General features: G+C 43.2%; 1 protein-coding gene across 1 annotated transcript in view; it reads left to right on the forward strand.

Annotated features, from left to right (window-relative positions):
• LOC130913716 (dynein axonemal heavy chain 10-like) overlaps nucleotides 1-13,499 on the forward strand; it is a 144,372-nt gene that overhangs the window by 79,056 nt on the left and 51,817 nt on the right. Inside the window, exons 43-46 of the mRNA XM_057832527.1 lie at nucleotides 5,559-5,819; nucleotides 10,308-10,480; nucleotides 10,564-10,657; nucleotides 10,735-10,902. Of these exons, the coding sequence (XP_057688510.1) occupies nucleotides 5,559-5,819; nucleotides 10,308-10,480; nucleotides 10,564-10,657; nucleotides 10,735-10,902 (696 nt within the window). The remainder of the gene's footprint in view (nucleotides 1-5,558; nucleotides 5,820-10,307; nucleotides 10,481-10,563; nucleotides 10,658-10,734; nucleotides 10,903-13,499) is intronic.

The following is a 13,499-nucleotide window of genomic DNA, read 5'->3' on the forward strand; positions in this document are numbered from 1 at the left end:
TTTGAAAATGACATAATTGGACCCGATCGATCGGCATCAACATCTCTATTTGTGATGATAATACACACTCAGCAGGAAAAGCAGTACATTATTTTCAATCATACCTCGAAGCCACAGACTGTATGTAAAAAAAAAATAAATAAAAAAAAAAATAATAAAGTTGTTCGAGCGTTTAAAATCCTCAAGATTGTTGGAATTTTGACTTTTAGCCAGATTGCCGGAATCACGCCAGCCGAACCGCCAGAACCGCGATAGCGCAATTCCAACGACCCGGGGAAGTGAAACCCCAACAACCCAACCAAAAGGCCAAACTCTGTGCGTTCACCTTCGTTTTAACCCCTTGTACTGATTCCATTTTCAAAGGTGAAAAAAGGCTTCGAAACACAAGTTGACAATTTATTCCAAGTCGACAGCAGTGCATTCGCTTTTGTTGCATAGCTTTTAGCCACATTTAATGCAGAATGGACTTGGTTGTAGGCCCCTCTTCTGGCTCAGCAGGTAACCTTTTCACCTTAAAAAAGCTGGGGGTGGGGTTGGTGGTGCGTCCCCTCTTCCCATCCCTGAGGGCCGATTAATGGGAGCGCGGGGGGGGGGTGACGATGGCTCCTTTGCTGGGTTGCGGGAGGAGGGATGGGCTGCACTGCACACCCCCACCCCCTGCCCGCCCTCCCTCCTCGGGCTGCCTGGGTGGGGACTGTGGCCCTGGGTTGGCGCCTGCACAGTGTCTCTGCTCGTCTGCGTGACTCACGTGTTTGGTGGGGCTCGCGTGCGGCTGGATGCGATTGTGCGCGCTCGGGTGAGGTGACCCTGAGGTGGCATAGGGTCGTTGCCAACGGGCTTACACTCACAAGGGATTCACATGATTACTGGGTTCTAGATCACAGAGCTGATTTGTGTACATGCTACCCCACCAAATCACTTATTTTATACACTCCCCCCCCCCTTCTTTACCTGGTCAACAGGCCACTCACATGGTGTCAACCGGAAATACATCTAGCTGACGTTAGCACCAACATATTAAAGGGTATGTCAACCCCTGGGGAAATGTTAATTTTCCATCATTTATCCATTAACGCATGCCTTTTGTATTCATATCATGCCACTTTGTGTAATTACACACAAGAAAATGAGAGAAATTTGGATCGATTGTCAAGCTAAAACGACCGGCGCCCGAGATCTGGCAGATTGTGTGCGTGACGTCATTACAAGTGAAGAGAGTGCCACCGGCCACTAGGGGGGCAGCGCCTGTCTGCATCAATATAATTCCTTCTAGTGAGGGGAGAATTAGGGGTGTTTTGGGCTATTTATGCTGTTGCATTGTGTTCGTCTTGCACATATTCCAGGTTCCCTCATGAAGAAACACCCCTCGTTGTCAGTAAAAGAGAATTTAGAATTGACAGTGAGGGGTGTTTCTTCAACAAGGAAAAGGCTCAGTGCTTTAATACTGAGTGGCGGCGATGATGGCAGACGATTTCGTTTCTAGTTTCAGCGATGAATCTGACGTAGAAGGACGTAACGAATGTTCATTTAATGGTGACGAGGAGAGTTACGAAGCTTTAATCGGTGTTTTAGGTTACCAATTTGAGCCCAAACGAACGCCAATGCAGCGTAATGAAACGGTCATTGAGGGGAGCAATGACACTGATGAAACATCGGCAGCAGATCGTGTGGGAAACACCAATGATTTGTTTTGCATTTGTTTTTGTGAAGCTGATACACCGTGACCACAAAATAAAGAAAGGTATAGAATAATTATCATTTATTGCGCTTTTCGCTCTGCCAACAGACACAAATATGAATGGGATCAGAGGATTTGTTCTATATATTTTACGAGCGATAATTTATACATGTCTCTAGTCCTGTATCCAATGCGTGATATTTTTTTATTATAGAAGAGTACTCACTCTGGCCATTTCCAGCTTAGCAACTACCCTCCTTTGCTTTGCCTGGGATGGTGAGGTGGTGTAACAGGTACACACACAATGTATCCGTTGTAGCACGTGGAAACCTCCCCGCCGATTCTGCGTCCCAGCCTGGTCAGAGGTGGGAGCGGAACGTGGGGCGGCATTAACAGATTCGGGTTACAAATGGGGGCTCGTCCGGGATCGGCAGCGAAGGTTTCGGGGGGAGAGTGTAACGGGTACACCCACAGTGCATCCGTTGTAGCACGTGGAAATCTCCCCGCCGTTTCCTTCATGTAAGGACGCTAACGACTGCGCCGTTGGCTCGAGACGGGTACACCCACAGTGTATCCGTTGTAGCACGTGGAAACCTCCCCGCCGATTCCTTCATGTAAGGACGCTAACGGCTGCGCCGTTGGCTCGAGCTTATTAGCGCAGTGGTTAACGTCCTTGCCTGCCGACTAGATTCGTCGCGGCGCGCGGGTTCGCGTCCCAGCCTGGTCAGAGGTGGGAGCGAAACGCGGGGCGGCTGTAGAATCGTCGCAGTGCGCAGGTTCGCGTCCCAGCCTAGTCAGAGGTGGGAGCGGAATGTGGGGCGGCACAGAACAGACTCAGGTGGTCTCATCAGTGGCAGTCTTCATCGTCTTTCTTCGTGTCTTGGGACATTTAGGTGGCTACGCGTGTATGGTGGGCACCGCATCTGCTTTGAGCAGCAATCTTTTAGCAAAACCCCCGATTTCACTTGTCCATAGTTCGAGAAGCTTTCAGGTGGAAAATGCGCACCACAGAAAACCGTGCCGGAGGCTGGGTCTGGAAAATTAGCCCTCTTTGCACGGACGAACTTTACCCATTGTCTGCGTAGTCCAGCTTTTTTTTTTCGCGTTCGGGAAGTCATGGATACTATATTCCGATAAATAGCTATTTGTACACCACATAGCACAGCAGTTTTGAACCATTTTAGTGATGTCTTGGTCAAACAAACCCGAACGCTACTCTCTCATAGATAAAAAACAATGGCACCTGGCTCCGCCTCGACTTTCATTCACTTGTAGTGACGTCCCCGCCCCATTCGGCTGTTTCCGGAACACTTTCGGAAATATTCGTCATTTTCGATCTATTTTCGATAATTGCTCATTAATGTGATTGATTTTTTTGTTAACTTTATCAATATTTGTTATCTTGGCACATAACGGTTCTATTGATGTCTCACACCCCCTTTGCGTTTTCATACCCTTTAATAGTTAGTGTAGGTGTTCAATGTATTTCTTGTTATTTTTGTTTCTTTTTATGTGTTTCTTTTCTTCTGTCCCACCATAACCTATTCCTATTCGCTACTTTGTCATAATAAACGAGATATGTTGAATGATCACAATGGGAGTAAGTCATACTCTCAATGTGAAACATCAAAACTGTTCAGACCAACCAGACACTTAGACTTCCATTCTTCATGTCACACAGCTGAACAGGGCAGGTTTATAGAAAAATAAAATAAAATAAAAAAAGGAAGAGCTTCTTGGTTCAGATTAGCATGTAGCCTAGATGGAGCACTGCCTAGCTTGAGTTACTGTACATACTATACTCCGGTAATGAGGGAGGTGCAGCACATCTCACATGAGTGACACGACCCAAACACTACTACGATGCAAGCTGACGTTCTCCACATACAATATGAAAATGTCACGTATTGTGAACATATGACAAAAACGACGTCGTATTTTCGTCTCGTTGTCGTCCCGTCAGACGAAAACTGGCATCCGTCTCACTAGGGATGGGAATCGAAATCCAATTCCAATTCCGAACCGGTTCCTAGTGTTTCGAGGCCTCGACATCACAATGAAAAAGCCTTAGCGATCCCTTTAACGATTCCTAAAGACGCATATTGCGTCGTAACGGGACTTGTTGTCCAGACGCATCAAACTAGCATGGCGCCAAGAACCACTCGCTCCAAAGTTTTGCTACACTTCACCAGGAAAGAGGGTGAAAATGAAAGGTTACGCTGGTTTAGCATGAGCATGGTAGCCGTAAACGTAACAATGACAGCACGTAGGTTCAAACGCTCAAAAGTGTGTCTTCACTTCACGAGGAAAAATTACTACAAAACGACTTGCAGTCATTGCAAGGTGGCGATAACTGCATCGGGAGGGAATCGACTGCACCGTCCTCACCAAGACGCTAAGGCTTAGTCCTGGCTATACAGCTAGCTAAACTCCCAAATGACGATACAGAAGACGTTGGTATAATTTGCTGACTTTATTCAACCATCACTTGAAGAGTGAAACTAAAAATAGAAATGAAACAAATCAATTTTGTCCCCAATAACAAACAGGTTTGCATCAACGTAAATCAGCGATGATTAGCTGCTAATACAGTAATAACAAAACGGTTAGCATGCGTTCGCTAGCATTAGCACATCGTTCAAACCACTACACAACTGGATTTAAGTGTCCGATCGCGAGTGGAAACACACAACAACAACACAAAAGATGATACATACAGGCGTTGCCTCTGTGGATATTTTACAAACATTAGCAAAGAACGTAGGGTCGTAGCAGTGTTTCCCTCGCTCACTAACTCGCTCACTCGCTTGGATGCGGCATTTCTTCTTCACGTGAGCGCGTTCTTCATCGCGTGAGGAAGCGCAAGGGCGCCCCCACTTGAGCGTGAAAGCACCACAAAAACTAAAAGGCATGCATTTCAATATACTGGTAAATAATACACTTTAACAGGGGTCCCTAAACTACGGCCCGCCCCCACATTTGGTCCGGCCCCCTGAACAATACCAGAGAGCATTTTGATTTAAAAAAAAAAAAATTTCTCAATAGTGTTATTTATTTTCTGGCCTTTTTCTGTGAAGAACTCAGAGAGTGTTATTTGGTTATTATCTATTTGATTAATAGTGTTATTATTGTTTATTATTATTATATTATATTTTTATTTTTGTTTTAGTTACTTTTGTTCCATGAAGAATCCAGAAAGGATTATTTGATTTTGACTTTCTGATAAACAATATTTTTTTACATTTGGGCACTCCTGCAATCGTCACACTATTTCTGTTACAAACTGACCCCCGGCCCCTCATCAGAGAAGGAAAAAGTTATGTGGCCCTTACAGGAAAAAGTTTGGGGACCCCTGCAAGTTTAACACATATTGCCAACAGCAGAACAACGACTTATGTGCCAATATATACCAATATTTTTTATTTCTATTAAAAACAATGTTTCAGTAAAAAATTACACATTCTTGTGCATTTGCCACTTATTGCCACAGTTAATATTGAGGCTTTTGGCCCCTTTTGACCTCGTTGTGAGTTTGTAAGGTTGTGACTTCTGATTAAACAAACTCGATGCCAATCAAAACATTTGTTCTTCTTTTTCCCAAAATTAGAATCGATAAGAGAATCGATAAAGAATCCAATCGTTAAGCAATATCGATAATGGAATCGGAATCGTAAAAATCCTATCAATTCCCATCCCTACGTCTCACTATGTTCTAGTTTCCCGACCACGTTTTTTGCTCGTCATCGTCATGAAAATATTCATCGCCAACGAAAGTTTTTCGTTACTGTCATTGTTGACAAAAGCAACACTGGCTGAAACTCGGGGTTTGAAGTGTGTTGTATCGTACCGTCATTGGGCCATTTTCTTTCTTCCTTTCCAGGTGGATAGCTATGGCACACAGCAGCCTATCGCACTGCTGAAGCTGTTATTGGACAGGGGGGGCATTTACGACCGAGGGAAGGAGCTCACCTACAAAACCCTCAAGGACCTCGGCTTCATTGCTGCCATGGGGAAGGCAGGAGGCGGCAGGAACGAGGTGGATACCCGTTTCGTTTCACTCTTCAGTGTCTTCAGCATCCCGTTCCCTGAAGTAGAGTCTCTTCACCTGATCTATTCCTCAATTCTCAAAGGCCACACCAAAGTGAGAATCTTTCCTTCAAGATTTGACTTAACTCTTAGATGCATAAGTGGGTCAAAAATTACCCGGTGAAGTTGTTTTCTTGAAATATCTTCGGAATGAAAAATTGTTATCAATTCATATTCCAGGTATTCCTCAAAAAACATGTTTTTGATATAATGCCATTCAAATTTTTGATGAACTTTTTATACATTTGAAGAAATTGTCATTTTTGTATTACTACCCTAAGCTTCCACAAGTGGGTAAAAAGTGACCCACATGGATTTTTTTTTATGGAATCCAATGGGAATCTTTCATTCTTATCAACTTTGGCTGTCAGGAATAAGTTTACCGTGGACCACACAGACTAGGTATGTAAAAAGTGACATCCTTAAGAAGATTATTTTACACAGCAAGAGCTGATACGTGTACTGTAAGTATTATGTCCATATATTATTCTGTGTGTCTTTCATGACTCTTTGTTATTATTTATCAACAAATTACCCTACTTCATAACTAGCTAGCTAACTAAGGCTAGGTTCAAACCGCAGGTCCAAATGCACAGTTGTGATTTTTTTGTCATATCTGTTTTTTTTTTGGCATACCCTTTCAGACTGCCTTTGTCCATTGAGCCTGTTCAAGTATCACACATGCGCTCTAATTTGCAGTCCGAGATGCGCTGAGCAAACTGGCCCGCATGCGCAGGAGCATTGGAGCAGAGAGAAAACCGACTGTTGTCAAGCCCGCTCCTTCCCCCAAAAGCCGCTTTCAAGCTAGGCGCTAATGCTAATGCACAGCTGCACCGCTACCGTAGCACGCTGTCTCTCTTGCTCTTTGCTGATGGTAATTGCTGCATGAATTCCAATTTGGGGGACTTGACAGTTCGGACCGCAGCCACATTCTGGAAAAATCTGGCCCGGATGGGATTTTAACTATATATGAAAGTGACCTGGATCGAATTTGGAAATAGTCCACTTTTACAGTGCCTTGCAAAAGTATTCGGCCCCCTTGAATCTTGCAACCTCTCGCCACATTTCAGGCTTCAAACATAAAGATATGAAATTTAATTTTTTTGTCAATAATCAACAACAAGTGGGACACAATCGTGAAGTGGAACAACATTTATTGGATGATTTAAACTTTTTTAACAAATAAAAAACTGAAAAGTGGGGCGTGCAATATTATTCGGCCCCTTGACTTTCAGTGCAGCAAACTCACTCCAGAAGTTCAGTGAGGATCTCTGAATGATCCAATGTTGTCCTAAATGACCGATGATGATAAATAGAATCCACCTGTGTGTAATCAAGTCTCCGTATAAATGCACCTGCTCTGTGATAGTCTCAGGGTTCTGTTTAAAGTGCAGAGCGCATTATGAAAACCAAGGAACAAACATCTCAAGGAGCACTGTGCAAGCCATCATATTGAAATGGAAGGAGCATCAGACCACTGCAAATCTACCAAGACCCGGCCGTCCTTCCAAACTTTCTTCTCAAACAAGGAGAAAACTGATCAGAGATGCAGCCAAGAGGCCCATGATCACTCTGGATTAACTGCAGAGATCTACAGCTGAGGTGGGAGAGTCTGTCCATAGGACAACAATCAGTCGTACACTGCACAAATCTGACCTTTATGGAAGAGTGGCAAGAAGAAAGCCATTTCTCAAAGATATCCATAAAAAGTCTCGTTTAAAGTTTGCCACAAGCCACCTGGGAGACACACCAAACATGTGGAAGAAGGTGCTCTGGTCAGATGAAACAAAAATTGAACTTTTTGGCCACAATGCAAAACGATATGTTTGGCGTAAAAGCAACACAGCTCATCACCCTGAACACACCATCCCACTGTCAAACATGGTGGTGGCAGCATCATGGTTTGGGCCTGCTTTTCTTCAGCAGGGACAGGGAAGATGGTTAAAATTGACGGGAAGATGGATGCAGCCAAATACAGGAACATTCTGGAAGAAAACCTGTTGGTATCTGCACAAGACCTGAGACTGGGACGGAGATTTATCTTCCAACAGGACAATGATCCAAAACATAAAGCCAAATCTACAATGGAATGGTTCAAAAATAAACGTATCCAGGTGTTAGAATGGCCAAGTCAAAGTTCAGACCTGAATCCAATCGAGAATCTGTGGAAAGAGCTGAAGACTGCTGTTCACAAACACTCTCCATCCAACCTCACTGAGCTCGAGCTGTTTTGCAAGGAAGAATGGGCAAGAATGTCAGTCTCTCGATGTGCAAAACTGATAGAAACATACCCCAAGCGACTTGCAGCTGTAATTGGAGCAAAAGGTGGCGCTACAAAGTATTAACGCAAGGGGGCCGAATAATATTGCACGCCCCACTTTTCAGTTTTTTATTTGTTAAAAAAGTTTAAATTATCCAATAAATTTTGTTCCACTTCACGATTGTGTCCCACTTGTTGTTGATTCTTGACAAAAAATTAAAATTTTATATCTTTATGTTTGAAGCCTGAAATGTGGCGAAAGGTTGCAAGGTTCAAGGGGGCCGAATTATTTTGCAAGGCACTGTATGTGACTTTTCCTGTTCAGTCGAGTCAGAAAAAACACGAAAAAATCGGATTTGTGCTAGATTTGCAGCTGAAATGGTCCTAGAGATGTTGGATGATGGAGAGGCAGTGGTGGAGTTGGACTCAAGTGTCCGAAGTTTCTGATGATGAGGACCCAGACTATTGTCCAGGTGGCAGTGGCAGTTGTCCACCTGGAAATCCAACTGAACAGGATCAATCTGACTCATAAGATTCCACTTATGTGTCGTCTGAAGAAGAAAGTGTCCAAATCATGGCCAACAGAATGAGTTGGTAGGGCTCTTTCTTACTAGAGAGAATTACCTACCACCCAGGGCAGAACAAAGAGCCACAAAGTCCTCAGAAATCGGTCAGTGCCTCCACAAGGGCTTTGCACCGCTGTCTCACCAAAAAGATGCATGGGAGTTCTTCATCATTGATGATAAAATACAAGGAAGGATGAAGTCTATTGCTGTTCTGTTTTTTTTTTGGTTTTTTTTCTCAAAAAATGTTAATTGAATCATGAAGATATTTCAAGCATGAAATCATTCTTGTGTGGCCCTAAATATCATACTAATTAATAGAGGCGTGCAAAATTTCAGATTCTTAGATTATTCGCGATTCGGCCGTGGAAGATTCGAGAACGATTTACAAACATCCAAATTCCGATTGTTGAATTATACCAGGTAAAGCGGAAATAAAACACAGTCAGCACGATCTTCGGGACGCAATGAGGAACGGACCGAGAGTAAATATCATGTGCAGCTAATGCCGCTAGGTAAAAAAAACAAAAAACAATAAAACCTGACTGCGGCCGTCAGCCGCTACAAACAGCATCCAGTTGCTAGTTGCTACAAACATACGGCTATGGTAGATATCACATATATCTAGACTAGATGTGAAATGACAGACTTTCCCGCACTAGTAAACAGGCACCATCTTAAAGCAGTACACTTCTCTAGAAGGCTCTGTTGTAGAGAACCTAATTACCTTTTTTCTAAAATACCCCTAAATCGGCAAAATCTTGACTTATATATATATACCAATGTACTGTGCAAAAGTTTTAGGCAGGACACCTGCCTAAAACTTTTGCACAGTGCTGTATATATATTTTTTTAATTATTAAATTTATTAGGATCATGGAATCTTCCACTTGGGGAAAATATACACATACAGTATATCCTGTATATACATAATATAATAAAAATATACAGTACTGTGCAAAAGTTTTAGGCAGGTGTCCTGCCTAAAACTTTTGCACAGTACTATATATATATATATATATATATATATACACAGTGGGGAGAACAAGTATTTGATACACAGTCAATGGGAAAACCCATTGGCAGTGTATCAAATACTTGTTCTCCCCACTGTATATATATATATATATATATATATATATATATATATATATATGTATATAAATAATATAATGATAATGATGAAACAGTTTTAAAACTTTCACATGTTGAAAGTAGACATGAGGGAAATTATGGAATAACGGGCGTAATTTTAACAACTTTAACGGTTGATTCACAACATTAAATTAATTGAATGTAGTTTAAAGCTGCTGATATAGAATGGGGACTTGAGTATTTTATTTACTGTTTTTAACCGGTAACTTGATACCAAAATAGTAGTTTGGTTTATTTAGCCTGAGAGGATTTTTAACAATTTTGTAACAAATAAACAAAACATTAAAAAAAAATGTGTGGGAGGGGGGGTATCAATAATCGATTTATAATCGAATCGGAGTCACTGAATCGTAATCGTAATCGAATCTTTAGGTGCCCGAAGATTCCCATCTCTACTAATTAATATACAAGTGATTATTCTTCACCAAAATGGCATAAAAACACATTGGTTCTAATAGGGGTCATTTTTGACCCACTTATGGAAGAGTGTAGGGTCCAGTAACTTGTGCATCTAAGGGTTAATGCATCTCATCTCGTGTATAATGAATATCATTGAACATTTTAGAATTTTGAGGATGTGGTACAGAAGCTTTGTGATAAAGTCACCTTCGCCACACTGGAACTGTACAACAGCCTTGTCAAAGACCTGCCACCTACTCCGGCAAAGTTCCACTACATCTTTAACCTGCGAGATCTATCGAGGGTCTACAATGGACTGACACTCACTACGCCACAAAAGTCTGCTCAGGCCAATGAATTCTCTCTACGTTGTGTCATTATTGTGTACTTAATATTTGATATCTCTTGTTTCACGATAACAGATTTGCGACAGCCAGTATATTTGTTCGGGTTTGGCGAAACGAGTGCTTGAGAATTTTGCACGATCGTCTCATTGATGAAAAAGACAAAGCCTATGTAATTTGATCAGTAATCATTCCTTTTTTTTCATCGCGGTGATATTGCGCACTAATGCCGTCCGTCTCTCTCCGTAGGTTCAAGGCATTATAAAGAACCTAGTTGAAGAAAATTTCAAGGCAAACATGGATGATGTTATGAAAGACCCTGTTCTTTTTGGAGATTACAAAAATGCCCTGAGTGAGACAGAACCGAGATTATACGAGGATTTAAATGACTTTGAGGTTTCAAAAAACCTGTTTCAGGTGAGCTAATGCCGTAACTTAAGATACAGTGGAAGGAAAAAGTATCTGAACCTTTGGGAATTTCTCACATTTCTGCATAAAATCACCATCAAATATGAGCTGATCTTTATCAAAATCACACGGATGAAAAAACAGTGTCTGCTTTAACACTAGAAAACCCAGCAAAGGACGACTTGGCCTTTCCCAAGACAAACACTCCTAATATTCCCTCGCAATGGCCGATTTGGCCTCTCCTCCGTGACTCCTGTGATAGTTTGTGTCAGTTCAAGTTAAGCTACATTTATTTAATTACATTTATTTATGAAGTTTGACACTTTGTACACATTTTTTAATTCACTTCTCTTATACTCCACACATAACGACAAAAAGAATGGCCCAAATGTGTACATTGTTTTGAAGAAGAAGAAAAAAGCGTTTTAGAACTGCAATATGAGTGTAAAGCAGGAATTGTGTCTATAGTTTAGAAGGACTGAATCAGGGGCATGGAGTATGGATTGTGGTCATTGTGTCTGAAAATGTATGTCTAGTGGCTGCATTTCCATATGAACGGCTGTTGTCTGTCCGACAACGACTTAACAATTCAAAAGCACTTGGGTCATTTTTGCTACCTCTGGGTTTTCCGGGGGAGAGGCCATATCGGCCATTGTTTGGGACTAGTAGGAGTACCAGAATTCACCGGGACTTCTAGTGTTAACTGAAGCCACCGAACATTTATAGGTTTCATATTTCAATGAGGATAGCATGCAAACAAAGACAGAAGGGGGAAAAAATAAGTAAATGAACCCTCTGCTTAAGGAGGCTTGAAGAGCAATTGAACCAATTTTTACCAAACAATTTAAGTCAGGTGTGTTCCCAATCACTGATGAGTGATTTAAAGCTGCCCTGCCCACTATAAAACACACACCTGGTAAGAATTGTCTTGATGAGAAGCATTGTCCCAAGAGTTAGCTTCTGTAGCCGGGGGTCGGACCGCCAAGGCCCCCGCCTTTGGCTGCCGCCCAAAATGCTACGCACCCGACCCCTTTGGCCCTTCCCACAGGTGGTGAGCCCATGGGAAGGCGGACCCACGTTGCCTTTTCGGGCTGTGCCCGGCCGGACCCCATGGGAAAAGGCCCGGCCACCAGACGCTCGCCTTCGAGCCCCACCCCCAGGCCTGGCTCCAGAGGAGGGCCCCGGTAACCCTCGTCCGGGCAAGGGAAACTTAGATCCTGTAATTTTCTTCATCATAAGGGGTCTTGTGAGCCATTCTTTGTCTGGCCCCTCACCTAGGACCTGTTTGCCATGGGTGATCCTGCCAGGGGTAGCTCCTAGGATCATTGGGACACGCAAACCCCTCCACCACGATAAGATGATGACTCAAGGAGGAGCGTTGAGAGGAGCCAGTTGAGGTGGCTCGGGCATCTGGTTCGGATGCCTCCTGGACGCCTCCCTGGAGAGGTGTTCCGGGCATGTCCCACCGGCGGGAGGCCCCGGGGTCGACCCAGGACACGCTGGAGAGACTATGTCGCTCGGCTTGCCTGGGAACGTCTTGGAATCCCGCCGGAGGAGCTGGCTGAAGTGGCTGGGGAGAGAGAAGTTTGGGCTTCTCTGCTGAAGCTGCTGCCCCCGCGACCCGACCCCGGAATAAGCGGAAGATAATGGATGGATGGATGGATGGAGAAGCACTGTCTGATATGCATCATGGCTCGGTCAAAAAACCTGTCTGATGACCCGCGATCAAGGATTGATGATTTGTACAAAGCTGGGAAAGGATACAAAACCATTTCTAAAAGTCTGGATGTTCATCAATCGACAGTCAGAGAAGTTTTCTACAAATGGAGAGAGTTTGGCACTATTGCTTCTCTCCCAAGGAGTGGCTGTCCACTAAAGATGACGCCAAGAGTTCAGCGCAGAACACTCAGAGAGCTACAAAAGAAACGTGTCTACTAAAGACTTACAGAAATCACTTGCACAGTCTAATAGATATGTGCACACATCAGCTATATGTAAAACTATGGCCAAGAATGGTGTTCATGGGGGGACTCCATGGAGGAAGCCATTGCTGTCTAAAAAACCCCCATTGTTGCCTGTTTAATGTTCGCCAAAAGGCACTTGAACACTCCACAGAAGTTTTGGCCAAATATTTTGTTGAATTGTTTGGGAATAACACACAACGTCATGTGTGGAGGAAAAATGGAACAGCTCACCAACATCACACCTCATTCCCACCGTGAAGCATGGTGGAGGGAGAGCCATGATTTGGGGCTGTTTTGCTACTTCAGGCCCTGGACAACTTGCAATTATTAATGGAAGCATGAATTCAAACGTTTATTAGGATGTTTTTCAGGAAAACCTGAGGCTGTCTGTCAGACAGTTGAAGCTAAAAAGAGGGATGCTGCAACAAGACAATGATCCAAACCACAGAAGTAAATCAACTTCAGAATGTTTCAGAAGAACAAAATACACATTCTGGAGTGGCCATGTCAAAGTCCCGACTTGAACCCCATTGAGATGCTGTGGCATGACCTAAAGACAGCCTTTCATGCCAGACATCCCAGGAATCTGACTGAACTCCAGCAGTTTTGTAGAGAAGAATGGGCCAAGATTAGGACTGATCA

The sequence above is a fragment of the Corythoichthys intestinalis genome, chromosome 3, assembly GCF_030265065.1.
Source record: "Corythoichthys intestinalis isolate RoL2023-P3 chromosome 3, ASM3026506v1, whole genome shotgun sequence".
NCBI lineage: Eukaryota > Metazoa > Chordata > Actinopteri > Syngnathiformes > Syngnathidae > Corythoichthys > Corythoichthys intestinalis.